Below are 25,769 nucleotides of genomic sequence, written 5' to 3'. Positions count from 1 at the left end.
AGGTGGTAGAAGACCATAACTATCAAAATAATATTTGTCTTGAGTATTAAAAATACAAACCCAATGAGAACCGTTCCCATTACGATCTTCTAAATCCATAATGATATTCTTTGTATGTTTAAACATGTTTGTTAATTCATCTCTCATACAAATAACCACATTATGAATTTTTAATTTCTTACAATATTCGATAAGTTCTAAATTTGATGTTGTATTCTTTCCAAATTCTTTAAACCTCTCATCAATGCTCATTTATTTATTAGAAAGATAATATGGAATAGGCAAAGCCGAGAAGTGAACGTAGAATTCTTCTTACATTCGATGCTGCAATTTCCGGTTACTTCGGCCTGGATTCGGGATCAGCGATCAAATAATGTAAATCACGATTAAAAATTATTTTTTAATGATGCGGGAGATATCTTTATTAAAATCAGCGGAGGAAATATACACCATGTCTGATATTTGGGTCTTTCATGTCTCCGATGATGCCTTTATCTCCAGGGACGCATCATTCCCCATGACAAAAACCGGAAGTAAAAGGGTCATTGCCGACGACACGGATTCCAAATTGCCAGGGTATTGTGTTGTTGTTGTTGTTGTTGTTACCTATTCTCTCATGTGCATGCGTTGAGTATGAAGCTCACTACGTTCGCTATAATCCATTACCCCTTTCAGTTAATTTTACACCTGCTTGTGCGATAGAAGAAAGCATATCTCCAACTAACAATCTCACTTTATCAGGCAGACTTTCAAGTTTTTCAGCAAAATCTACAATTACACCACTTCCACTAATTTGTTTCTCCAACTCTTTGTTATGTCTTTCCAACTCTTTTTGAGCCCAGAGTTGAGCCTTCCTTTCGTTGGCAGTTTTCACTGCTGCTGAAATACCACCCGTCAATGCTCCAGTCACACTTAAACCAGCAAATAAAGGAATTAGAAATGGGAGAAATCGTTAATCGTTAATCGAAAGAAATTGTATTAACGTTAATCATACAAGGCTTTTGATTTTGAACACAAGATGAGAGTTTATGAAGATTGATTTGATTAACATATACCCCAGTTGGCACTTTACTACTCATTTATTTATCAAAAAATTATGTGAGACTAATCATAACACCATTATCTGCATTAATCTGTAATTCTGTTTCTTCCAAAAGTAAACAATATGTGTCAACTTCTTCACTCTGCACTTTCAATGCATAGGAAAGTATCCACACGATTAGACTTATATTTTCCTTTTGAGCACTCAGGCCAATCGTGGAGATTGTATACAGACTTTTAAATGCTGTCATATCCAAAATGGGTTCTTTATTTCCATTGCTTTCACACACCTTTTGGTAAGACTTGTATGCTTCAGCATAATCATTTTTTGCCCAATTAATTTCCAATCTATCTCGTGGATAAAATGTTCCATCAAGAGAAACGCGAAGTTGTTTCACCTAAGCATTATCACTCAACGCATTATTCTTATGAGTCGCAGTATCACCATCTGTTTTTTTTTTAATGAGCCACAGATATCGTGGCTTTCCTTCCAGAACACCCAAATTCCAGGTGTAAGTGGTTTGGTTCAGTTGAACGTGTTGGCATCTTCTTTTAAGGTATGATACATTGAGTGGTTTCTTTGAGTTAAGTTTTACATTCAACATCTCATCTGTTTTAAGATTAAGAGTATATTCACTAATCTACCAACTAATTTCATCAATTAGAAATTTATTCTGAGCAGCAGAAGCATTAGCCACACCAAAAAGCAATCAATTTTCATTATCATTCCTTTGCAGTTGAAATCTAATTTTAAGACCAGACAGAACTTCATCATAATCACAAAATCCAAATATACCTTTAAGAGGAACTGCCACAGTAAAACTATTCCCTGCTTTTGTATCATTGTTATACATTCCTTTTCTTTGACGATATCCAGGGTCTGTGTTTGTTCCCGTTGCCATATCAGGAATAAAACCTTCGACAGCTCCCTTTCCCATTCTATCACCAAATGAATATAGTGTAAATTTAATCATTTCAGATGTTGCAGAGACATAATCAACCGCTTCAACTTCTTATGTTCCAATATACAAACGAACACGATCAAACATTTTGCAGAAGAAATCATTTACGAGTGTAGCGTTTGTGGTATTCACAGCCTTAGTGAATGTAAATTTACACAACAAGAAACTTTCGGCTCGATTCAAATAAGTTTGTTGATTATTTATTTCAAAACTTTTTGCTCCATTTGTATTCCAGTCTGTTCCAGTTATGGCATTTACCTTGAAGTAGTCTTCTTTTTTAGTATAGTTTGAGATGACAATGGTATCATCCAAATCATAGATACTATCAATTGCTTCCATACTTGTATTTCTTTACGAAAAAAGATGTTAAAACTTTTGAAACCCTGACCCAAGTATTTGAATTATTTTCTGTCATTCTTGGGGAGACAACTGAGTTTTGCCTTTCTTAATTTCTTTTATTGCTTGCAATTTATGAGATTCCTTTTGGGCATCTTTTATACTCTTTATAGCACCCGCTACATTTCCCACAGCAGAAGCAGTTGAACCAATTCGGTCTTTATGTTGAAGAACAGTTGAACCTATACCTATTGGAGTATCAATTATCCCATCTTCTTTTTCTCGAAATTGTTGTCTGACAACCCTTTGTCTCTTAGGTTTATAGTATCCTTCACCAAGATACATACCTTCAAACTTAAAGTATGGAGAAAGGAACATCCCATCCCCTGTAATTATTTTATATTTTCCCAACTCGTGTTTCCTCACAATAACCATCGTATTTATTTATTGGAAAACTTCACGTAGGTGAATTCTGATGGATATAATTTCTCCATGAAAAGAAATCATGCGATTATCTTGGTCGGTTATCCTAAAATTTACTCTGGATATGGTTTTTCCTGAAACAGAAAGATAAACCAGATTTTTGGGTTCCATATTGAATTTATAACCAATTGGGGTTGAGTATGTGCTGAATGAAAATATTGTATTTGTTCTTATTCCATCATTATAAGCGCCATCAATCAAATCACAGTGAATTAATACCGAATTTATGCCTGAGGATATTTGAATGACATTATCACTGTAAAACGTCCCATTACTTTCAATCTTTTTTGAGGAGAAACCCAATAACTCCCGAAATGAATTATCAATTGTGAAATTGACCTTGCAGTTATTTTTAAGTTTAATCGTTGATATTGAAGTATGTTTTTGAATATCTATAACAATATTTTTTGGCTCATCACCCTGTTCTTTCATAAGGCGAGCAATTTCAGAAGATATTTGAGAAATCTCATATGCTCCGGGTGAAACTGTTATCGTTTTATATCCACTTCCCGGATTATAACTAAACTTGTCATTTTTCTTGGTGATATAAAACAACGTATTATAAGTTTCCATGGACAATAAAGACGTCGCTTGTTGTGAAATTAAAACTAAGGATTGAGCTTCTCATCTTATTTAATATGGGATAAAATATCTTTGTATTGACATTGATTAATTATTTTCATGTTCATCAACTGGTCTAAGATGGCTGATGCTTCATTAAAACAATTGTTATTTCCAACCTTCTTACAACCGAACAGCAATAACAATCTATTAACTAATTGTGATGGGTCATTTGGAAGAAAACTAACACCTAAAGCAAGCCTACTTAAAGCCTGAATCATGTGTTTCTCCTTCTATTCTCATTCTTCCTACTTTTACCAGATAGACTAACCCTATAATTAAGAAGTCCAGCAAATCAATATATACTCTATCATCCTTATTTTTCATATCCAATGGTTTATCAAAATACTTTGATTCATCCCTCACAGTTGAACCTTGTCTTTCATCTTTTGTTCAAAGAAACATTATTCTCGGAGTTAGTTTAACAGAGGGTTGAGCAGAACTCAAGAACCTTAATTCATCATTCAATATCAATACCTTTTCTTGAACAAGATGAAATATTGCTGATTGTTCTGTTGGAATGAGTCCTGCTTTGGTTTTTTTAATCCACTGAATATTCATTGTTTTGAAGAGCCTTCACAATATAATCAGGGGGTTGATTAAACTCTTCCAGGTGTTGAAATAATCCTTCATCATCATATTCTAATTCTCCTATATGCTCTTATTCTTTCTCTGTCATTTGACTGAAATCTTTTAACATTTGAAGTTTTTTAAGAGTTTATTCTATTGTGGACACTGTGGAAGCATCTATAATTTTTTCTTGGGAAGTTTTTAAAAGTGGTTAAAAATTTCTCTTGTTTTCTTTCAAATGCTTCTTCACCTGTTAGTTTCTGTCTGCATTTCTTCTTTATGTCTACCTGTTGTTTTACAACTTTTTAAACCAACTCTCGAAGCTCCTTAAATGTTCTTGCTCTTTCTTTCGCATCCATTTCTTTAATGGAAAATATCATTCACTGAATTATAAAGGTCAACAGATAAATTTTCCTTTTCTTCATCATTAAAGTAGATGTGTTCAAATAAATCCTTTTCTTTAAATATTTCATCAAACTCTTTATTAACATTAATACGAGTTGTAATTTCTTCTTCACTAATACTTGTATCTCTGCTTTTCATACGTTTGCGTTGAGTTTCTTCATCAACATCAAAACCGAATGATAAAATCTTAACCCCATTACCACTCAGATGTTTAATAATTTGTCTCATTCCATCTGGATTAGTTTCTAATATCCCAAGACCACCAGATTTTAGTTTCTTTAACTCACTCTCACAATGTGAATATTTTGTTGAACCAAGACAAACCTCCTCAAATATTTGACCTTCATTCCTCAATCGCATATGTTCCTCGACTGAAATATAGTAATAATCTTCACCTTCTACTTCTCCTGGTCGCATTGCTCTGGTTGTTGTAGACACAATACGAATCACATGGTATTTTTTTCTGAAAATTTACAATATTTTCATTTGTACTATACAAGAACCGTGATTTATGAAAGTTTTTTTTCCAGAAGCAGATTTACCCACAAGATTTATAATAATAGTTGTCATTTATATTTGTAATTGTTCATAAAATAAAAAATATATCCCTTAATATCTCATCTTGGTTCACAACAATATATTTATACTAGCGATACCCGTGCACATGCATGGGATAGCAGTACAACATAGCTGGTAGCAGACGACAGACCGTACATGGGGAATGACAAAAATACGCATTGTGCAAAATGCAAGTGGTACTATGGAATGCCAAGACTTCCCAAACATTGTCGGCATGTCCGCGAAGTGCCACAGCAGTTTCATAGGGATCGTGTGATGGCGAGCCAAGTTTTTAGTGTGCAAGCTTGGTATTGTAATAGAGATTTTTCAGTCGTGTGCTTCATATAATCCCCAAATTCTTTTTTACTACATAATGTAGAACAATCGTCTCTCCAAAAATTGTTTATATCTATTGAATTTAACTTGAATAAAATAAAAGTATGAGCATTGTTTCTTATTGAGCGACGAGGGAGTTGAAAGTATGATTGACTAAGATAATACAATTACAAGAAGAATGTCTCCCTCTTGTGTTGTAGCTATCCATTACCATTTGGTTTCTCTCATTAACACAATCATCAAAGATAACGAGGTTATTTTTTGATTTATCCAAATCTTGGGGAGAAGGTATATCATCCGTATTATCACGAAGAATACAAGTTATCGGCTTTGATTTCTTTTTATATCTCTGTGTATCACAAAATAGTTGTATTATATCTTCAATGTTGTAATCATTTAGTTTGTTTTGAAGTTTAAATAAACCGATTATATCTTATTTTTGAAGACCAGCATTAAAACCTTGTGAGAGGAGTTGATACTCAGGTTGAAAACTTGACTTTGTGAAAATTATTAAATTATCATAATCTAAAAAGTTGGGAGTAAGGAGCATCCTTAAAAGTAAGCAGCTTTTTCCACATCCGCTTGAACCAACTGAGACATCTTAATGAATTTAGAAGATTTTTATGGTTGTTAAATTTTATCATATTTTCCCAAATGGGTAAAAAAATCATTAATTTATATATTTGGAAAACAGGTTATTTAATTTTTTATTGACTTTTTTTAGAAACTCTATGCTTTATCCTAAGTTCAGGTTTAATTTCAAGATAATCCATTATTTTATTTATACAATATCTCGTGTTGATATTTCCCTGAAAATGACAATCATTAATAATATGTCATCAATCCACGAAACATGGTCGTCATTTGTTCAGTCTCTTCTCTTGTAAGAAAAGGTGTATTATCACCCTCATACTTTACATTCATTTCTCGAATCAATCTTGTAAAGTAATTCATTTTTGGTGTAAATCTCAAAGAATTAAATTCCTTTTTATATTTTTTATCATTAATTAGAAGATCACACACACACACACACACACACACACACACACACACACACACACACACACACACACACACACACACACACACACACACACACACACACACACACACACACACACACACACGCGCGCATTTAAAGGCCATTTTCCCTGCTAAAGCGGGGGTTAGCCTTAATTAATTAGAAGATAATCACAGAATATACATTGTTTATAGGCTTTTGACTCCGTTTAATCCCCGTCTTTCACATGCAGGACAATTCTCAAATTTGTCATGTTGAGAATCAGGAAATTCTCGACTAGCTTTCCATATCTTTCCAAAGCTAGCTTTCCATATCGCAAATATTACGGCAGGGAATGCCATGGCGAGGGCATCCGACACCGATGTCTTAGTGATTCTGATTAGTGCCCTTGGACAGCAACGCAGAGAAGTACGGTCGATGGCCAACATCATAATGGACTGCGGGATGGGAAACAGCAGGAGGTATCAAAGTGACCAACATTGCTGACGTCCTTGAAGAGCGCAAACCGGGACTTCCCAGAGCACTGCCCGGATACCATGCCTTCACTGGATGTGACTTCACCTTGGCCTTTTACAGGTAGGGACAAGATATTTGCATTTCAATAAAATGTCTGTTAAAGTAAAATAATTGGAGCAGTGGTTGAATGGTTACATTTGGAATTTGTACTTGATTTTTCACGAAAGGCAAAAGTAAACCCCTTGACTTCGTAGAGAAGGACAAAACTGGCTGATACGTCAACCTCTTCATCAGTATAGGTGAGGTGGATGGTAGTGTTGATCCGGATGTCGCATCAGAGTTTGTCTGCTGCATGTATGGACAAAGCAAGACTCGAGATGTCATTGAAGCACGATACAACAAACTGATGCAAATGACTGGCAAAGTTGATCAGGTAATTAAGGCACGAGAAACTGAGAATACGATCATCATTATAAAATTAGAATACCTTACAACATCTCTAATCATGCCTTTCGTTGACATTCAGGAGAATCCATGAGCAAACATCAAACGGATCGACTGTGCGCTGCTGCCACCTTCTCGTCGGACCCTTGACATGAAGATTCGATGAACGCAGTATGTAACAGCATTGTGGACACATGCCGTGACAGCATCTCCTGGGGACGGTTTGTCACCAACCGATTATGGATGGTCTGTGAATGACAACATCCTGAAGACAACCTGGTTTGAAGGGCCAGCCATACCAGACAGTTTGTTTGCGAATGGCAGTAACAACGCAGAGGACATAGAGGTCAAAGGTGACAGCGAGTCGGAATTGGAAGTAGAAAGTATTGATGGATTATTGAGAGATTCAGATGGCGAAGCATGGAATGAACACTCAGAATCAGAGGAGGAAGATGGGGATTACTGATAGGAGACCACTCTAGAGAATTTGAATTTGTTTGAATGAATGGCTGACATCTGCTTCTGGTCATTCATATGGGCTATACAGTACCATATTATGCTGAACATTTTCAGTCACTTTCATCGGGATTGGTAACTGATGAGCTCAGATCTCGTTCTGTATTTTGGAGTTGGGGAGGGGGTTCCAGGTGTCTGGCAGGCATACTCCACCACAGAAAATGTGAAGTGGTCATTCATTTTTTTTTTCTTTGCCTCATTCGAAGGACTTTATTGTTTCATCATATGATAATCACACTACAAAACATAAATGTACAGACAAATGAAATCAAATTCTGTCCCATAGCATGTCAAACAATCTTTCTACCTGGCTTTTGTCATTTCTTTCGTTTGGTTTACTATTTACAAAAAAAATCAGTTCATATTTCAACTCGTGCAAAAGAGCTCTAGCATGCGTTTTAGTACCAAAGCTCATCTTTGTGTTTTTGTACCACAGCTCATCGTTGTTGCCAAAGATTAAATACATCAGGTTCTATCTGTTTTTTTTTTCTCTCCACAATCAATGAGTAGAAGTGTTTTGTTTTCATGTTTAAAACATTGATAGCATCTACTGCAATTGTCATTTCTATAAATTGTACCCCTGATTAATCCATACCTGTTTCAGCAGTATGCAATTTCTCCAACCATAATCTCAGAAACGCTTTCTTTAGTTTTATGAACTTAAAGGGAAATAATAGTTTCGGCAATGTATTACATTTAACAGATAACGTCAGCGTCTTGACAACACCCACGACAAATGACGTGTTATACCTTAGAAATAAAACATCTGCTTTTCAAAAGTTATGTTGCTGTTATTCCATTGTATTTTATTCTCAATGTTATTCTCATCAGGTTAAATCACAAGCTGATCGAGCTCAATTTTGGGGTGGTGGCATTCAGGGGTGTCTGGCGGGCACATCCCACCACTGAAAATGTCTGGCAGTGGCCATTCATGATACCATGGACTCTGCCAAACTATTTCCTGTAGGTTTCACCGGGTTAACTTAAGAGATGATCTAGTTCAATTTTGGGGGTGGGGGCATTTGGGGGTTTCTGGCGGGCACACCCCACTACTGAAAATGTCTGGCAGTGGTCATTCATGATATCTGGGACTATGCCGAATATTTTCCAGTCGGTTTCACCGGGTTAACTCACGAGCTGATCGAGCTCAATTTTGGGGATGGGAGCATTCGGGAGTTTCTGGCAGGCACACCCCACCACTGAAAATGTCTGGCAGTGGTCATACATGATATTCGGGACCATGCCGAACATTTTCCAGCAGGTGTCATCAGGTTAACTCACGAGCTGATCTAGCTAAATGTTGGGGTTCCGGTTATGTAATCTGGCAGGCGCACCCCACCACTGAAAATGTCTGGCAGTGGTCATACATGATATTTGGGACTATGCCGAACATTTTCAACTAGGTTTCATCAGGTTAACTCGCAGCGTTGATCTAGCTCCATTTTGGGGTCCCTTTCTAATGGCCCTTTTGACCACACCCACCAGAATGTGCCCGGCAGACATCCATTTCCTTATATGGACATGCACATGGACCATTGCTATATACATGAAAATTGGTTAACTTTCCAGCTAGGCTGATCCCCCTGGGCTCCCGGTCTAATCCCAAGAACACCTGAAGCTGTAATCACTGCCAAAGGCGCTTCTACAAAGTATTGACTCAGGGGGGTGAACACTTATTGACACAAGACATTTCAACTTTTCATTTTTAATCGATTGGTAAACATTTCTAAAAATATGTTTTCATTTAGTCATTATGGGGTATTTTGTGTAGATCGGTGACAAAATATTTTTAATTTAATCCATTTTAAATTTAGGCTGTAACACAACAAAGTGTGAAAAAGTCGAGGGGTGTGAATACTTTCTGAAAGCACTGTATATGTACATACACAAACTGAACACTATTTTCTCCACCTCGCATCATGGGTGGGAGACTTAATTAGCCATTTATGTAATATAATAGCAGCAGCCTTTCCTTCAGTTTGGATTGTTCAAACCAATGGCACACGCTTTTGACACTACAGGATCACCTGTATAAACTGCAGTTCTGATGATTATTAAGGCTCATTGTAATCTATCATCTAGTTATCTTGGATTGTAATTGAGACACTGTTTGTTCAATAATACGTTATGTGGTCTTTTTAAGTTGTTTTAAGCCATAGCTGAAGGTGCAGACTGTGGTTGCTCGTTCAGCCCTTTTAATTAAAGCTTTGGCTTTTCCACCTCGCTCGTGAAGGCAAATTTCATGAAAACATCTGACTGCATACATGAACAATGTGTTTCCCTCATTGCTACTAATAACAATGCTGAAATGAGAATAACAAATTTGTTTTCAGTGAAAAATAAATTAAATTTGAATTAACATAACATGCGTCAAATAAGTTTTTAAAAAACTAACTAAAATATTCATCATAAAAAATGCACAATTATTGTACTGTACTGTCCGAGTAAAACTCATGCAAATTGAAGTGTTAGTTAAAATCTGTTAGGGATCTTGAAAGCTTTATTTACTATGTGAACCATATTTTGATGCCAGTTACGATGGTAAACTGAACCGGCGCAAGAACTCACATCGCTTGCGATTTCGTGAGAAGCCTTGGCAGCGGTGATAGGGATGGCGTCCAGCCGCAGGTCATGGCCTGCATGTTTTGCCTCCTCCCAGCCCATCTTGTAACATTTCTGGAAAAAATTATAATACAACCTTAGTTTGCACAATGAATGATACAACCAAAATGATGATGAAATAAACCAGAAATTCTGAGAAGACTCCAAGGAAAACTACCCTCAATGCAACAGTCCCAGGACCAGCTCTTCTTTCATAAACAAATGCAATGTAATTCTTGACCTCCCTCCTGCACACACTAAATGTGTGAAACCAGTCTAAACCCCTGTCTACAACCCCCAACTATGTACAAGGGGTGCAGTGAAAGCTTGAAATGTATGATTTAATAACACATGACAGTATTTGAGCATACATGCCATCATTGAAGCTGAAATCCCAGAAATCACTGAACTAAAGCATACAGACTCTGTTACAATGTATGTAAACCTGTATTATGTTGAATGAGAGTGGTGCCATGAAAATAAATTAATGAAACTTTATTTTTCTCCGTAAAACTCTCATCATATATATATATATATATATATATATATATATATATATGTATGTGTGTATGTATGTATGTTCCCAAAATACAGCCAAAACGGTACACAATAGTGCAAAATTTTTCAGCCCATCTTACTCACCATTTGCCCGTGGTGTGCAGTATCAAGTTTCATTCAAATCGGGCAACAAAAAATTATTAAAAAATAAATTCCTGATTCAGTCAAGTACTCTTCAGGAGAATTTGATCTATGTAAACAACCTCAGCGGTATAGTTCGCTGGAGCTATCTTTTTTTTCTTGAAATGATTTTTTTTCATAAACCGCTGTCACAACGGGAACCCAACGGGTTCACGGGTCGTCTAGTAGTAACTAAATGGGGTTCATTATTTCTTAAGTGAAATGGATAGGAATAGCACGAATACGATGTCATAATATACAGCAAAGGGCTCGTCTAAAACCCCGTCTGATTATTCTCACGATTTGAAAGTAAAAACTGCTCAAACTTTCTGTGCTCCTGCAAACTTCAAAACAATTAAAGTTAAATTCAAATAATTTTCATTCAAATCTAAAGGCCTTACTAACATGTTGGCCAAAGATCTGGAGGACATCATCATACCTAAACACCCTTAAAAGTCATATCAGACAAATAATCATCCAGTTGTCTTTTAAAACACCCATTCCATGTTTTGCTGTACCGTGAGGCTTAAAATGTGTAATTGAGCATCATAAATTGCAAATGAAATACGAACAAAGTATTGTGATTCGTAATTACACTGCAATCGCAACGACACGTCCCAGGGGGCCACATCTTGGAGACAACATGTATGCATCGCATTGGTCTGAACTCCAACACACTCCCACCCCAATTCCTCCCATCATAGATGGCCCCCTGTTTCAAAAAAAAATTTTTTTTTTTTAATTACATGATTGATTAGACTAATTAAAGAGTTTTTAAAAGGTCCAAAAAAATTAACATCAGCAAAGTGATGATCATCATTGAATATAATAACAAACATAACCATTTCCTCCACATTGATGGCTTGTTACTTTAATCGGTGTTATCAATAAAAAGTTACAGATGGAGGTCGAGGCTTACATTACTAGTTTGTGTAGCATTCAACTTGGCGAGGATAATCTCAGGTGTATCCGGCATGATGTGGATATTAGCCTTCTCACTGTCCCATGCCTCTCTGTACAATTTCTGCAAATGAGGGGACAAAAAATACCAAATGACTTGTTGTACTAAAAATCATGACAATGAAAGTAATAAATCATAATGGCTGCATCTAAAGGGATGAGAGAGAAATGTGACATTGCAAGATATAATTAAACATCACAAAAATTGCCACAAAACCACCGATGACACCTGTTAGGCCATACTCACGTCACTGATCTGCTGGGAATTCAGCTTTGCCTGCAGTAAGTCCGGAGCATCTGGCAGGGATGTGAACTTGAATTTGTGCGGCGGTTGGCGATACTCTCTCTCATTTAGAATCTCTGAAGCCTTTTTGCACTTCTCATGATCTAGGGAACCCAAGGGGATCCAGCCCATTCCACGAATCCAATCAAGGTCCTCCTTGTACACATGCTGCAAGTGACGGAAACCAACCAGAACACATAGATACTTTACGTTAACTTTTTCATTTTGCATGTATTTTAAATCAACAATAGTCTGTAAAGTGGAAGAGGATGAGTGTGGGTTGATGAAAATGAAGAAGAAAACGGGGAGGGAGGGGTGGATTGAAAATAGCGGGGAGGGTATAAGAACCAGGGAGAACGAGAAAGAACAGGTGCAAAAATGTACAGGAAACTGGGGAAATTAAGGGATGCGATAAGAGGTAACAAGAAAGAGCGATGAATAGTTCCACCATTTTTATGTACGAAATCATGCAAACGCACTTAGAAAAAAGGCTTACATCACTCTGAAGGTCGTAGGCATGCCGGGCTTGCCTCACATCGTTTGAGTCTGGCAGGCAGGTCCAGGTGTGCAGTCTCGTTTTGTAGTTAAAATCGTTCACCAACTCCTGGCAATTCTTGGCTTGCACTATTTCTACCATGTCTACTGGAATATTGAACCTGGTCTTGCTCTTCATAAAGTCCTTCTTATATTCACGATCACTCTGCATCTTGGCCACATGCATGGACCACACAAGCTTGGGATCATCATGGAGGTTCCGGAACCCGACATAATGGCCCTTTTGCTTCTCATATGCCTGCTTGTACTTGTACTAAAATTCAAGAAAAACAGAGTACATTATTGCCCATAAAAACAAAACAAAACAAAAATTAATCATTAAAAAATACAACATGCACTTCAGAAGTCTTGACCAATGAGTGCTCACATCACTTGCGATGTCCCGAGAAGCCTTGGCAGTCTGTATCGGGATAGCATCCAACCGCATGTCATGGCCAGTTTTTTTGTCATCTTCCCATCCTTTTTTGTAAAATTTCTGAGTAAAGCAAGACATCGATTTCAGAACAACTGCCTTACAACACAAATGTAATCAATTACCAAGTTCCTGCCAAAAAAGGCTTGCGGTAAACAGCAAGCATAAGAATTCCAACTTTTAAGCATCATTTACGTTATTTGCTTCTAGCATAATAATCAATATGGCTATTGCAAAGCATCTCAAACAATGAGGCTCCAAAAGTCTAATGGACCTCACCTGTCACCTGGTAAGAAGGTATATACTCACGTTCAGTAAAATATGGAAGTAAACATTTTGATAAATGCACGAGAATGGAACTGCTCACGTAGTGTTCATTCCAAAGCAGTTTGGTGCCCGAGTAATACACTCACCTGGCTAATGTGCATCGAGTTGAGTTTGGCCAATTCAATCTCAGGAGTATCTGGCATTACATGTATTGAAATTTTCTCATTGTCCCATGCCTCTGTGTATAACCTCTGCAAAGACAGAAAATAAATCATGACATATGACAAGTTATCAGAGTTAGCGGACTTGTATTTCAGCTGTCAAATCTGGGTTTGATTCCTGACTCAGCTATAACCGATGACCATGGTGTTTCACAGGCAGGGATTTGCATCATTGAGTGTGTCATGGGCTGAGAACTTTTCTTCTTTTTATTCTTCTTTCATATGCAGCACAACACTGTGGGTAGAATCATTGGCTAAGGATAAGGCTGTGCCGCTGATGCAATGCCCTCCTGAACATTAGGACAGGAATTTGGAATTTGTTCAGGGTGCCGGTGATAGCTCGCCTACTCATCACGAAGGACATCATGGCAATTTTAACGTCCACAAACTAATGCCGGAAGACAAGACACCCAGTTTAATGTCCATCCGAGGACAGTACACATATTCATGAATCACCCTGCCTGTGAAACACTGGGACGGCAGTTTATAGCTGGGCCGAGATGCAAACCCAGGCGAGACAGCTTGGAGGCGAGTGTGCGTACCTCCAGGCTATCCTACCAGCCTGTGACACGTGAAACTGAGGTTTGTCACTCCAAGGATGCTCCAACATATATATTTATATATATATATATATATATATATATATATATATATATATATATATATATATATATATATATATTTGCTAGTTTTACCATTTGTAGTTTTCACCTCTTGTTATTGTAAGCTAATTAATTACAAGATAAGGAAGATCAAGGTAAGGCCCATTATATTCCCATGAAACCACAACTTCATCTCATCTTTACTTCCACCTCTTACAAGTGGTGCAATACACGTATCCTCAAGCATCCATTTTGGTCGAAATACTGAAACACAATGACCTACTCTTTATCAAAGTTACCAATAGATCTTTAACATCACATTATAAGTTCAGATGGGATAGCCAGCTTCATATCTTCATCTGAAAGATGAGGTTCTTCGAGATACTGAGCACCTTGCAGACACTGAACCGGAACACCATTGGGGTTTAAAAGCAGACGAGACCGGATATTACCAACTGATTTATCCTGCTACTCTGAAATGAAATGCCATTACCATATACAGTATGCTCAAGCTAGTTTGATGGAAATAATGTTGGGGATCATTAGCACTTCATTTCAGCCCAAAATTAATATCATTGTGGAGGTGATAACGCTCCCCACTATGGGGCTGCAGGTGCATTTCTCAAGTCATCGGAGATGCTATATTGTCTGTGGATTCATACTGTGCTTAAAAACTTGAAGCTGGAGTTCATGTATCGTGATTTGGGACTTATTTTACTTGAACATGTTGGTTCGTACCATTTACTGTTAGTACATTTTAATGTCGGCCGTGGATATAACACACACACACACACACACACACACACACACACACACACACACACACACACACACACACACACACACACACACACACACACACACACACACACACACACACTTTTTGATGAACTTTTTCTTCCACAAATTTTGAGGCTCATGGAAAATTTCAACAGTAATGCATGATGGATTTACTTTAATACAAACAACACGGTGTGGGGATCAAGGGCGGATAAATTGGGCAGATGGACAAAGAGGAATTGGGCACAAACAGGAATTGGTTACATAAACTTAGATTACAAACGAGATCAAAAAGAAGTAATGGTGACCTTTCATCTTCTGGAACTGGAGAGAAGGGTGGAATGACATGGACACAGGTCACAAGGTCATTAAACACAAAATTTATTATAAAAAGGGGAACAAAACGGAAGAAAATGACATTCAGATTGGGAAGGCAGACAAGGACGTTGTTGGTTAATCCGAGTACGTGTTCTTAACACGGCACAAGCCCCCAGTGCAGCATCAGTGTTCTATCTTTTAAAGTCAATGACAGTCATGTTTCTCACTGATGATGGGAAACATGATTGGCATTGAGTTAAAAAGAGCGATTGGTACAAAATTATGACGTAATCTGTGGCTAATCTCTCTCACTTAGTGACCAGAGCAATTTGCAATAACTCTCATGCCAGTGTGGTGTATCTAATACACTGTTTTCACATAGCATACACTACCGATCAAAAGTTTTAGAACACCCACATTTTTCAGTTCTTACTGAAATTTAAGCCGTTCAAGTCCAGTGAATAACCTGAAATGGTACAAAGCTAAGCGGTAAACTGCCAGAGGTTAACAAAAAGTTTATGTTCCCAAAAACTGAAAAATAATGTAAATTTCAAGTTTGTTAAAAAAGGCCCTTTTCAGGGAACAAGTAATGGGTTAGCAACTGCAGCTGTTCTGCAGCAATGGAAGTAAATTAAGCCTTGAAAGTTGATGCAAACAATTCCTACAGGTGTCCCAACTTTTGTTGATTAGTTACAAACCCTCTGTCTGTATAACAGCAGTGTTGGAACAGACTGTGTTGCTGCACCCTCTGAAGCATTATTTGGACAATATTGCACTTCATGAAGTAGTATATTACTATCATAATGGTGAGAAAAAGACAATTAACAAAGGAAGACAGACAGACCATTATAACCCTTAAAAGTGCAGGTCTTTCCTAAAGAGAAATTGCAAAGAGAACCAAGGTGTCAGTGAGTACAGTTTCCTTCACCATCAAAAGGCACTTGGAAACTGGAGGAAACTCTAACAGGAAGAGGTCTGGCAGACCCAAAGCCACAACACAATCAGAAGACAAGTTTCTGAGAGTCAACAGCTTGTGTGATAGGCGGCTCACAGGACAGCAGCTTCAAGCACAGCTTAACACTGGTCGAAGTAAGAAAGTCTCCGTTTCAACTGTGAAGAGAAGACTTCGAGCTGCAGGTTTGACAGGTCAAGTGGCAATAAGAAAGCCATTGCTGAGCTGGCAAAATAAGAAAAAGAGGCTTGCCCGGGCCATGAGGCACCACCAGTGGACGACTAAAAACTGGAAGAAGGTCTTATGGACCGATGAATCAAAATTTGAAATCTTCGGTTCATCACGCAGGGTTTTTGTACGCAGTCGAGTAAGCGAAAGTATGGTTCCTCAGTGTGTGACACCAACTGTCGAACATGGAGGAGGAAGTGTGATGATCTGGGGCTCTTTTGCTGGATCCAGAGTCGGGGACTTGCAGAGTGACTGGCACCTTGAGCCAAAAGGGCTACCACAGCATTTTGCAGCACCATGCAATACCCTCTGGTCGATGCCGAGTTGGTCAGGGGTTCATCCTTCAGCAAGATAACGACCCAAAACATACCTCCAGGCTATGTCAGAACTACGTTAGAAGAAAAGAACAAGACAGTAGGCTTCAAATCATGAAAAGGCCAGCACAGTCTCCAGGCTTAAACCCCATCGAGCTGGTTTGGAATGAACAGGACAGATGGGTGAAAGCAAAGCAACCTCCAAGTGCAACACATGTGGGGGAACTTCTGCAACAGTGTTTGGAAGAACTTTCTGAACAATATTTGATTTCCATTGTAGAAAGAATGCCACGAGTATGTTCGGCTGTTATATCTGCAAAAGGTGGCTACTTTGATGAGTCAAAAATTTAGATTAAATTTTGTTAAACAAAACGATTCCATGATTTCTTTTTTATCTGCAATTGTTTATTTGTTCTATGCTTTAATTTCAGAGTACATTGAAACATTAAACTGCTTAAATTTCAGTAAAAACTGGAAAAATGGGGGTGTTCTAAAACTATTGACTGGAAGTATATATGATACACTGCTCAAATATCTGATTTCCTGCAATAAAAAAGAATATCACAACAGCATTGCCATCCTTCAAATCTGAAAGGACGTGAAGCCAGTTGTCTCATCTGGTAATATTCAATTCTGGACATTAGAGATCCACTCTTCCTCCTTCAGATGCAGTGCAAGGATGCGAGTAGCATCATTGGCTGAGGGTGCGACTGTCCATCTGATGTAATGCCCCTATTACCAGTACACTGGTACTTATTTTGCTGATCTTGGAAGGATGGCAGGTTGAGTCAACCCCACCTGGTGTTAATGAAACGGCCGACAGGGGCTCAAAATCAGGACCCTAAGATCCCAAGCCAGCCACCCTAACCACTAAGCCAACACCAGATTAGAGGTCTACTGGTATCTCTTGAAAAGAGTCGGCCTTTGTTTGCCGGTATCTTGGAGAAATTTGCTGCCTATAGATGTGCAAGTGGAGGAATTTAAAGAGAGATTAGATTAATTGTAATGATGGGGTCAGTATATTGAAGATTAGCAAATTGATAGATCAATGTAATGGGGGTGAGGAATGACGAGCCAAATGGACACTTCATGTACAGGGTGGCCTGAAAGTTGCTTCACCCCTGCTAAATTTCTCACAGGAATGACCTCAAGACACTTATTTGGTTTCTATATTTTTGATGGACCAGTAAACGGCGTAGCTTACAAACATAGGCTAACAAACTGGTACCACGACTTGTGACTGCGTGAATGGATGAAAGTGTCTGGATTGAACAAAACGCGCACCCGCACATTTTGCATTGCATGTTCGGGACTATTTCAATGAAATGTTCCCTCAACGATGGATTGGACACGAATCACGAGCATCACCAGCTCCTCTACCATGGCCAACACATCGTCCAGATATAATATAACAACGTCGGACAACTCGTTGTGGGGTTTCATGATGGAGAAAGTGTCGACAACCCGTTATGCGATGACAAGAATTGCGTTCTGCCGTCGTGGCCTCTTTCGCACAGGTGACTCCAGAAATGCTACAGCAGATGTCTAAGACATTTGGCAACAAATTCAGTGATGCTCAGAGAATGATGGAGCACAAATAGGTACAATGATTGATTAATTATTGTGAGTGTTGCACAATAAAACCTGTACATTAAAAGAGTTTAATTAAGAATGAATGCTTTACTGGGGAGGGGTAAAGCGACTTTCAGGCCACCCTGCATAGAAGTTTCTTTAAATATCCTTGCATAAGAGTGCTCGATCAACACACAGAGAATCCAGAATGTTAGTCAGATTGGAACAGAATAAAACTGGAACGGTACTCAGTAGGGCGCATACCTCCACCAGACTGAATAGTTTATGTTTCGTATACCACTGATAGGCCGGATCTACCTCCAGACTTGAACCAAAATTGAATCAATTCGGCCTTGTCACACACCCAACCTGTCTACACTTGTCACACATCCAACATGTGCACCAAGTTTTGTCCGAATCCGTCCACAACTTTTTGAGATATCGTGCTACATATCGTTTTTGGTCCTATCTCTCAATGGTGAAGAATCACTTAAAAAATTCTCGTAGTCGGATCTGGATCCAGATCTTCACCAAAATCTAACCAGTTCATCCTTGTCACACACCAAACCTGTCAACCACATTTCGTCTGAATTTGTCTGCCATATTTTGGGATATCCTGCTCATAAACAGACAGACAGACAGACAGGAAAGCATAACCTCCGTCCACCTTCGGTGGCACAGGTAATTCGTCAACTCCACAGCCAAAGTTAGGTACATACTTTGCTCATGTTCTGCGCATTCAGCTTGGCCTGGATTAATTCCGGTGCATCTGGGGGAGTTGTGAACTTAAAGTTGTGTGGCGGTTGGCGGTATTGTCTCTCATTCAGGATCTCCGCAGCCCGTTTGCACTTCTGATCATCCAAGGAACCTGCTGGGATCCAGCCCATCCCACGGATCCAGTCTAAGTCCTCCCTGTACAAATGCTGTGCAAAACAGACTCATAGTACATCACACATAAACAGTTAAAAAAACTTGCATTTTGTGAATGATGACATTCTTATGCAGGTCATACATCAGGCAATCAATATAAGTTGTCAAAGTCCTTTAAAAAGTGCAAGTTTTTTTTTGGTGTCAGGTGAATTGAAAAAAATCACTGCAACTCACATCGCTTAACAGGTCGTAGGCCCTCCGAGCATGGAGCACATCATTTTGATCTGGCAGACAAGTCCATTGGTGTGGGATCTTGCGATATTCAATGTCGCTTAACTGTGATTGGCACGTCTTGGCTTGAATTACGCTCAGCATGTCTGGGGACACGTGATACTTGGTCTTGCTTTTTTCATATCCCTGCCTGTACAATCGATCATTGATCATCTTGTTCACTTGCCCTGCGTGCACCAGCCGTGGGTCATCGTGTATATCCTTGTATCCGATGTAGTGACCTCTTTGTTTTTCGTATGCTTGCTTGTACTTGTACTACATACAGGGAGAAAAAGAACATGTCAATGTTCATAAACTGGTGATAATAATTTTCCCAAACATTGAAATTAGATCATTTAAGTTTCGGGATGGATGTGCTGAAAGCAGCCCGATCACTCACATCACTGGCAATGTCTCTTGAAGCTTTTGCAACTTTGATGGGGATGGCATCCAACCTCATGTCATAACCCTTGTGCTTGGCCTCCTCCCAGGCTAGCTTATATAATTTCTGTAAAAACAATAAAAATGTATTGGGTTGAAGAAAGGGAGAGGAAATGATTTGAAATGATCATTTTGAACCAAATGTCCTCAGAGAAAGACTCACATCGCTCGTCTGCACAGCATTCAGCTTTGCCTGGAGGATTTCGGGAGTATCCAGCATGACATGGATTTTCTTCTTATCATTATCCCAGGCTTCTGTGTACAGTCTCTGTGAATTCACAAGCAAAAATGGCCAAGTTATGCTATGATGACTGTGTCATGTAAACAGCATATATGAAGGGTAATTGACCTGTCAGTGGAAATGCATTTAAAACGTCAACGACTGAGAATAATGAAACTGAAATTTCTCCAACTAGTTTTTTTCTTTTTTCCACTGAACAATCCGGTGGCTGCGATGATGGCCTCGAGGTGCACACACTCGCCTCTAAGCTGTCTAGCCTGGGTTTGAATCCCGACACAGCTTTTAACTATCATTCCTGTGTTTCGCAGGCAGGGTGATTCATCAATGTGTGTGCCATCACTCGGATGGATGTGAAACAGGTGGCCCATTTGCCAGAATTCGTTGGTGGACGTCACGGATCCTCTGGTGTCCTTCGCAAAGAGTAGGTGAGCTATCGCTGGAACTATGGCCAATTTCCAAGTTCTTGCTCTTACCAGCAGAGGGCATGATATCAGTGGCACAACTGCACCCTCAGCCAATGATGCTACCCCAGTCTTGTGCAGCATATGAACAATGAACAAACTGAATAATTAGCTATATTTATTACTTACTAGCAGGAGTGCCCGACATTGCCGGGCAATGCAGGGTCCCTTCTCCTGCCCCTTCCCCTCCCTCAACCCACTCCTCCCCCTGCCTCCTCCCAGTCCACGCTCTCCCTCCAGACTCCCACCTCACCCCTTCCCCTCCCCCTCCCACCCTGCCTCTTTCCACCCTCCCTCCCTCTGGATAGACCCCCACCCCACCTTTTCTTCTTCCTCCAGACTCCCACCCCTTCCCCTGCCTTACCTGACTTGTGGAGGTTGGCTTTGGGGCTTCCCACTGTCTGAGGACATGTAGTGCAAAAATGCAAGTTATCCACAGCTCACTTGTACAGGGTTATCTTCACAGCTCACAAAAATGCAAGTTGTCTCCACAGCTCACCCTCTGTCACCACCACTGAGTGGCTCTACATGATACACATTTACATCGAGAATTTCGTTGCCCTTCCCTCCTGAACTCTCGCGACTGCAGATGAAACCAAGTAGCCCATGTTCGAGTTCGAACTTGGTTCATGTGCCAAGTTTGGTGGCAATTGGCCCAGTAGTTTTAAAGTGATTCGTGACACACACACACACACACACACACACACACACACACACACACACACACACACACACACACACACACACACACACACACACACACACACACACACACACACACACACACACACACACACACACACACACACACACACACACACACACACACACACACATACACTTAATTATTAGATACATGAATTCAGCCACTAACTTACTCAAATAAGCAAATAACAAAAGTCTATCAAAGCTTCTTGGAAAAGGTATTGTGTTTCAACTTTTTGCTTGATAAATTTCCACGACACCTGGAACAAAAAAAAAAATGTACAACTCCAGACCTTGGTCAAATTTACAACAAAAATCTGTTTACCTTGTTCATGTTCTGTGCATTCAGCTTGGCTTGGATTAAATCTGGTCCATCTGGGAGAGTCGTGAACTTGAAATTGTACGGTGGCTGGCGGTATTGTTTCTCGCTCAAGATCTCCGAAGCCCGTTTGCACTTCTGATCATCGAGGGAACCCGCTGGAATCCAGCCCATCCCACGGATCCAGTCCAAGTCTTCTTTATATAGTTGCTGCAAGCAGTAACACCCAGAGCTAATTATATTTGTGCAATTCAATGATAATTATTGGTATAACTATATTGACACTTCTGACTTGAATACATTTGAGACCCATATAAGTAAGCTGCGCTATCAAATAACCAAGGCCAAATTGTCAAGTTGAATGACATGAGATTTGGCTTTCAAGGTCAGTACAGCTTTGGAATAAGCAGCACTTCTGATCCAAGTGTCTAAATCCAATGCTAATTATTGTTCGTAAGGCATTGAATGTCCTCGAAAAAAAAAAAGACTTATTCCAGAGGATGGTCAACCAATCAAGAAAGCATGTAATGGAGGGAAAACATCAGGAGGACGACAAATATTGAGGTGGAAGGAGGTAGTGGGAAGAGATTTGAGAGCGTTGGTTTGAAAGATTTATCGCATGGCGTAGCTGTATCCCTCTTTACTTCTGAAAGGCTCATTTAAACATCTGAGAAAGTTATATCAATAACAAAGGCTTACGTCGCTCTGCAGGTTGTAGGCATGTCGGGCCTGCATCACATCATTTGAGTCAGGCAGGCAGGTCCAGGTGTGCAACCTCGTTTTGTAGTTAAAGTCATTCACCAACTCTTGGCACTTCTTCGCTTGCACTATTTCCATCATGTCTGCTGGAATATTGAACTTGGTCTTGCTCTTCATGAAGCCCTTCTTGTATTCACGGTCACTTTGCATCTTGGCTACGTGCATTGACCACACCAGCTTGGGATCATCCTTGATGTTGCGGAATCCGATGTGGTGGCCCTTTTCCTTCTCATAGGCCTGCTTGTACTTGTACTAAAATCACAAATACAACTCAATGAACAACTCCATATAATGAATTGTAAGCAAATATTTAATTCCATGAATAAGTTCAATACAAAGGCCCCTCACATCGCTGGCAATATCTCTCGAAGCCTTGGCTACTTTAATGGGTATTGCATCCAAACGCATGTCATATCCAGCATGCTTGGCCTCGTTCCAGCCCTTCTTATAGAGTTTCTGTCATCAAAAAAAAAGAAGAGTTACAAACATGTATGAAATATGGGTGACAAAATAAGAATAGTCGTGTGTTCTATCATCAAAAAGGGAAACACAAATATAGCCATACATCGCTCATCTGCACAGAATTCAACCTCGCCAGGATGATTTCAGGGGTGTCCGGCATGATGTGGATCGTTTTCTTGTCATTGTCCCAGGCTTCTGTGTAGAGTTTCTGTTGGCATTACAAAAACAAATGAAAAACAATGCGAGGCATTTTTTTAAATCCTGGTATCGAGAAAAAAATATATCACGCTCTCAGATATTATACTTTGGTGTTGACGAATTGTTTCAAATCCAGTCCTAAGCATTATCAAACAACTTTATAACATGCAGATGACCCAAGGAAGAAGGGACGGATGCACGCACGCACATACAATGGAAGAACAATTACGACTGCTGGGGAATATCTGCAATATTGTTCAACAGGAAATGGCAAATTGAAAGAGGCAAAGATGTCAGGAACACACTCACGCTGTTCAATTGCTGTGCATTTTGCTTGGCGATGACAAATTCTGGAGCATCAGCCGGGGTTGTGAATTTGAAAGTATGTGGTGGTTGGCGGTAAAGATGTTCACTCAAGATCTCTGCTGCTCGTTTGCACTTCTGGTTCTCAAGAGAACCCACAGGGATCCAGCCCATTCCACGAATCCAGTCCAGATCTTCTTTGTATAGGTTCTGAAACAAAAACACTTTATAAACACATTTTGAAGCTAAAAACGAGGAACAGCGCTTAAAATCGTCATTCATCGGTATTTTTTTTTCTGATGGTATTTGCTGACTGAAGTCACGCATTCAGTTTCCTTTAACATTGCCAAAGTTCAAGATCAGGTGACAAAATAAATGAGCAACAACACTGCAGTTTATTATTCAGAAGTTGAGGCAGTCGAAATGCTTAAGCCCTTGCAGGATGGTGATAATGTTGAAACTGTAAACAGCCATTTTGCAAGAGGCAGTGTTTTTTAAACCAGACTCCATAGTGTTGTGATTAGAGTGCCCACTCTAGGTGTCTGGGTGTGTCTGGGGATTGGGAGTTCAATTCCAACCCTGGCTGAGTCATGTTAAAAAAAAAAAAACTCGAAAAAATGGGACATTCTGCTTCCTCACTCGATGCTCAGCATTTGGAGGATGGAACAGTGACAAACCCTGAGGGTAAACTTACATCACTCTGCAGGTTGTAGGCATGCCGGGCCTGCATCACATCGTTGGAGTCTGGTAGGCAGGTCCAGGTGTGCAACCTCGTTTTGTAGTTAAATTCGTTCACCAACTCCTGGCACTTCTTGGCTTGCACGATTTCCACCATGTCTACCGGAATATTGAACTTGGTCTTGCTCTTCATAAAGCCCTTCTTATACTCACGGTCACTCTGCATCTTGGCCACGTGCATGGACCACACCAGCTTGGGATCATCCTGGAGGTTCCGGAACCCGATATAATGGCCCTTTTGCTTCTCATGAGCCCGTTTGTACTTGTACTGCAGGGGGGGGGGTAGATACATTTCACCAATATCGTATTACTCCCTCAGCATGATAATGTAGTCAAGTGTGGTCATTCTGCATGAAATGTAATGTGAAGTCAACAAGTTGGATTCTCACGTCGCTAGCAATGTCTCTCGAGGCCTTGGCGACTCTAATAGGGATGGCGTCCATACGCATGTCATAGCCTTTCCGTTTGGTTTCTTCCCAGCCTTTTTTGTACAATTTCTGCGGAAGATCATGTTTTCAATGTAACTTAATTATCTCCGCAGGAAAAGATGAATGTTGAACACAGAAATTGCTGTGATAGTCTGCATTGATCTTGTAAGAATCATTGGTCAGTTTTTCTTCATAAAAATGACTTTTTCCTTCAAACAAAATATGCATGACATGTACAAAGTGAACATTGGGCTTAGTGATCATATGCAATCTTCAAGGATCTTCCTGGTGCATATAATACATCTTTGGCCGGTTATTAACTTGACATTAACCCTAAATGAATGAATGAAATAATGAATTGCAAATATGATTTTTATATATTCCACAGTACTTTGATTAATGTTTAATTTAACATGTAATATGGGATCGAAATGCTGAACATTTTAATGACCACTTCAGGGAAATATCTCTGAACCAACCATCTTCCCTGTCTCATTCCACATCTTCCTTTCCCTCCCCCCCCAAAAAAATAGGGGAAGTCTTTATTCACCTGAAGGAACTCAAAATGGGTTCTTACCTCACTGATGTTAAAACTATTGAGCTTGGCGATTTGGAACTCCGGAGTGTCAGGAGGAATATGAATATTTAGCTTGTCTTTGTCCCAGGCCTCTTTGTATTTATTCTGTTGGTTAAAAACACATGAACCACACAGGAAAACATAAGCGTAGATAATGAAGGATTACAGCATCCAAATGGCTGAATTGATTTTTTTTAAATTCACCGATTAAAACGTTTGCATCGGGTGTGTTGTGAGTATCATTTCCAGAAGTTTGACTTATTGAATGATAATTATGAGAATTATATCCAAACTTTTCAAAACTACTCATCAAGTGTTAATAATAATGCATGACCTGACATTCAGGGTGCTGTGCCGCTGATGCATGTTCCATTCATGCTCTTGTCATTTATATTGTATGCAAGAGCTTTCTGTTTGTAGTGCCTTGTATTGTTAATTATGATAATGCCGTGAACATTGTGATGTGTGACAATGCACATGGGCATGGCTTGGTATAAATGACCAT

The 25,769-nt window shown here is 39.3% G+C and overlaps 1 protein-coding gene and 1 pseudogene across 4 annotated transcripts in view; one reads left to right on the top strand and one right to left on the bottom strand.

The window, feature by feature from the left end:
* NEB (nebulin) overlaps positions 1 to 25,769 on the bottom strand; it is a 439,712-nt gene that overhangs the window by 208,701 nt on the left and 205,242 nt on the right. For all 4 annotated transcript variants that reach the window (XM_085869257.1, XM_085869259.1, XM_085869258.1 and 1 more), the window contains 18 exons: positions 25,265 to 25,369; positions 24,649 to 24,756; positions 24,216 to 24,527; positions 23,528 to 23,731; positions 23,124 to 23,228; positions 22,907 to 23,014; positions 22,499 to 22,810; positions 21,806 to 22,009; positions 20,237 to 20,341; positions 20,033 to 20,140; positions 19,597 to 19,908; positions 19,212 to 19,415; positions 13,652 to 13,756; positions 13,194 to 13,301; positions 12,768 to 13,079; positions 12,236 to 12,439; positions 11,948 to 12,052; positions 10,318 to 10,425 (listed from right to left, as the gene is read on the bottom strand). In XM_085869257.1, the coding sequence (XP_085725383.1) occupies positions 10,318 to 10,425; positions 11,948 to 12,052; positions 12,236 to 12,439; positions 12,768 to 13,079; positions 13,194 to 13,301; positions 13,652 to 13,756; positions 19,212 to 19,415; positions 19,597 to 19,908; positions 20,033 to 20,140; positions 20,237 to 20,341; positions 21,806 to 22,009; positions 22,499 to 22,810; positions 22,907 to 23,014; positions 23,124 to 23,228; positions 23,528 to 23,731; positions 24,216 to 24,527; positions 24,649 to 24,756; positions 25,265 to 25,369 (3,129 nt within the window). The remainder of the gene's footprint in view (positions 1 to 10,317; positions 10,426 to 11,947; positions 12,053 to 12,235; positions 12,440 to 12,767; positions 13,080 to 13,193; positions 13,302 to 13,651; positions 13,757 to 19,211; positions 19,416 to 19,596; positions 19,909 to 20,032; positions 20,141 to 20,236; positions 20,342 to 21,805; positions 22,010 to 22,498; positions 22,811 to 22,906; positions 23,015 to 23,123; positions 23,229 to 23,527; positions 23,732 to 24,215; positions 24,528 to 24,648; positions 24,757 to 25,264; positions 25,370 to 25,769) is intronic.
* LOC147032011 (uncharacterized) lies at positions 6,870 to 7,699 on the top strand (annotated as a pseudogene).

This window comes from Eptatretus burgeri, chromosome 2 (genome assembly GCF_056783735.1).
Source record: "Eptatretus burgeri isolate ZD-2024b chromosome 2, Ebu_testis_v1, whole genome shotgun sequence".
Lineage (NCBI taxonomy): Eukaryota > Metazoa > Chordata > Myxini > Myxiniformes > Myxinidae > Eptatretus > Eptatretus burgeri.
Note: the sequence above shows the minus strand (reverse complement) of the source record. Positions and strands in the feature narration are given on the sequence as shown.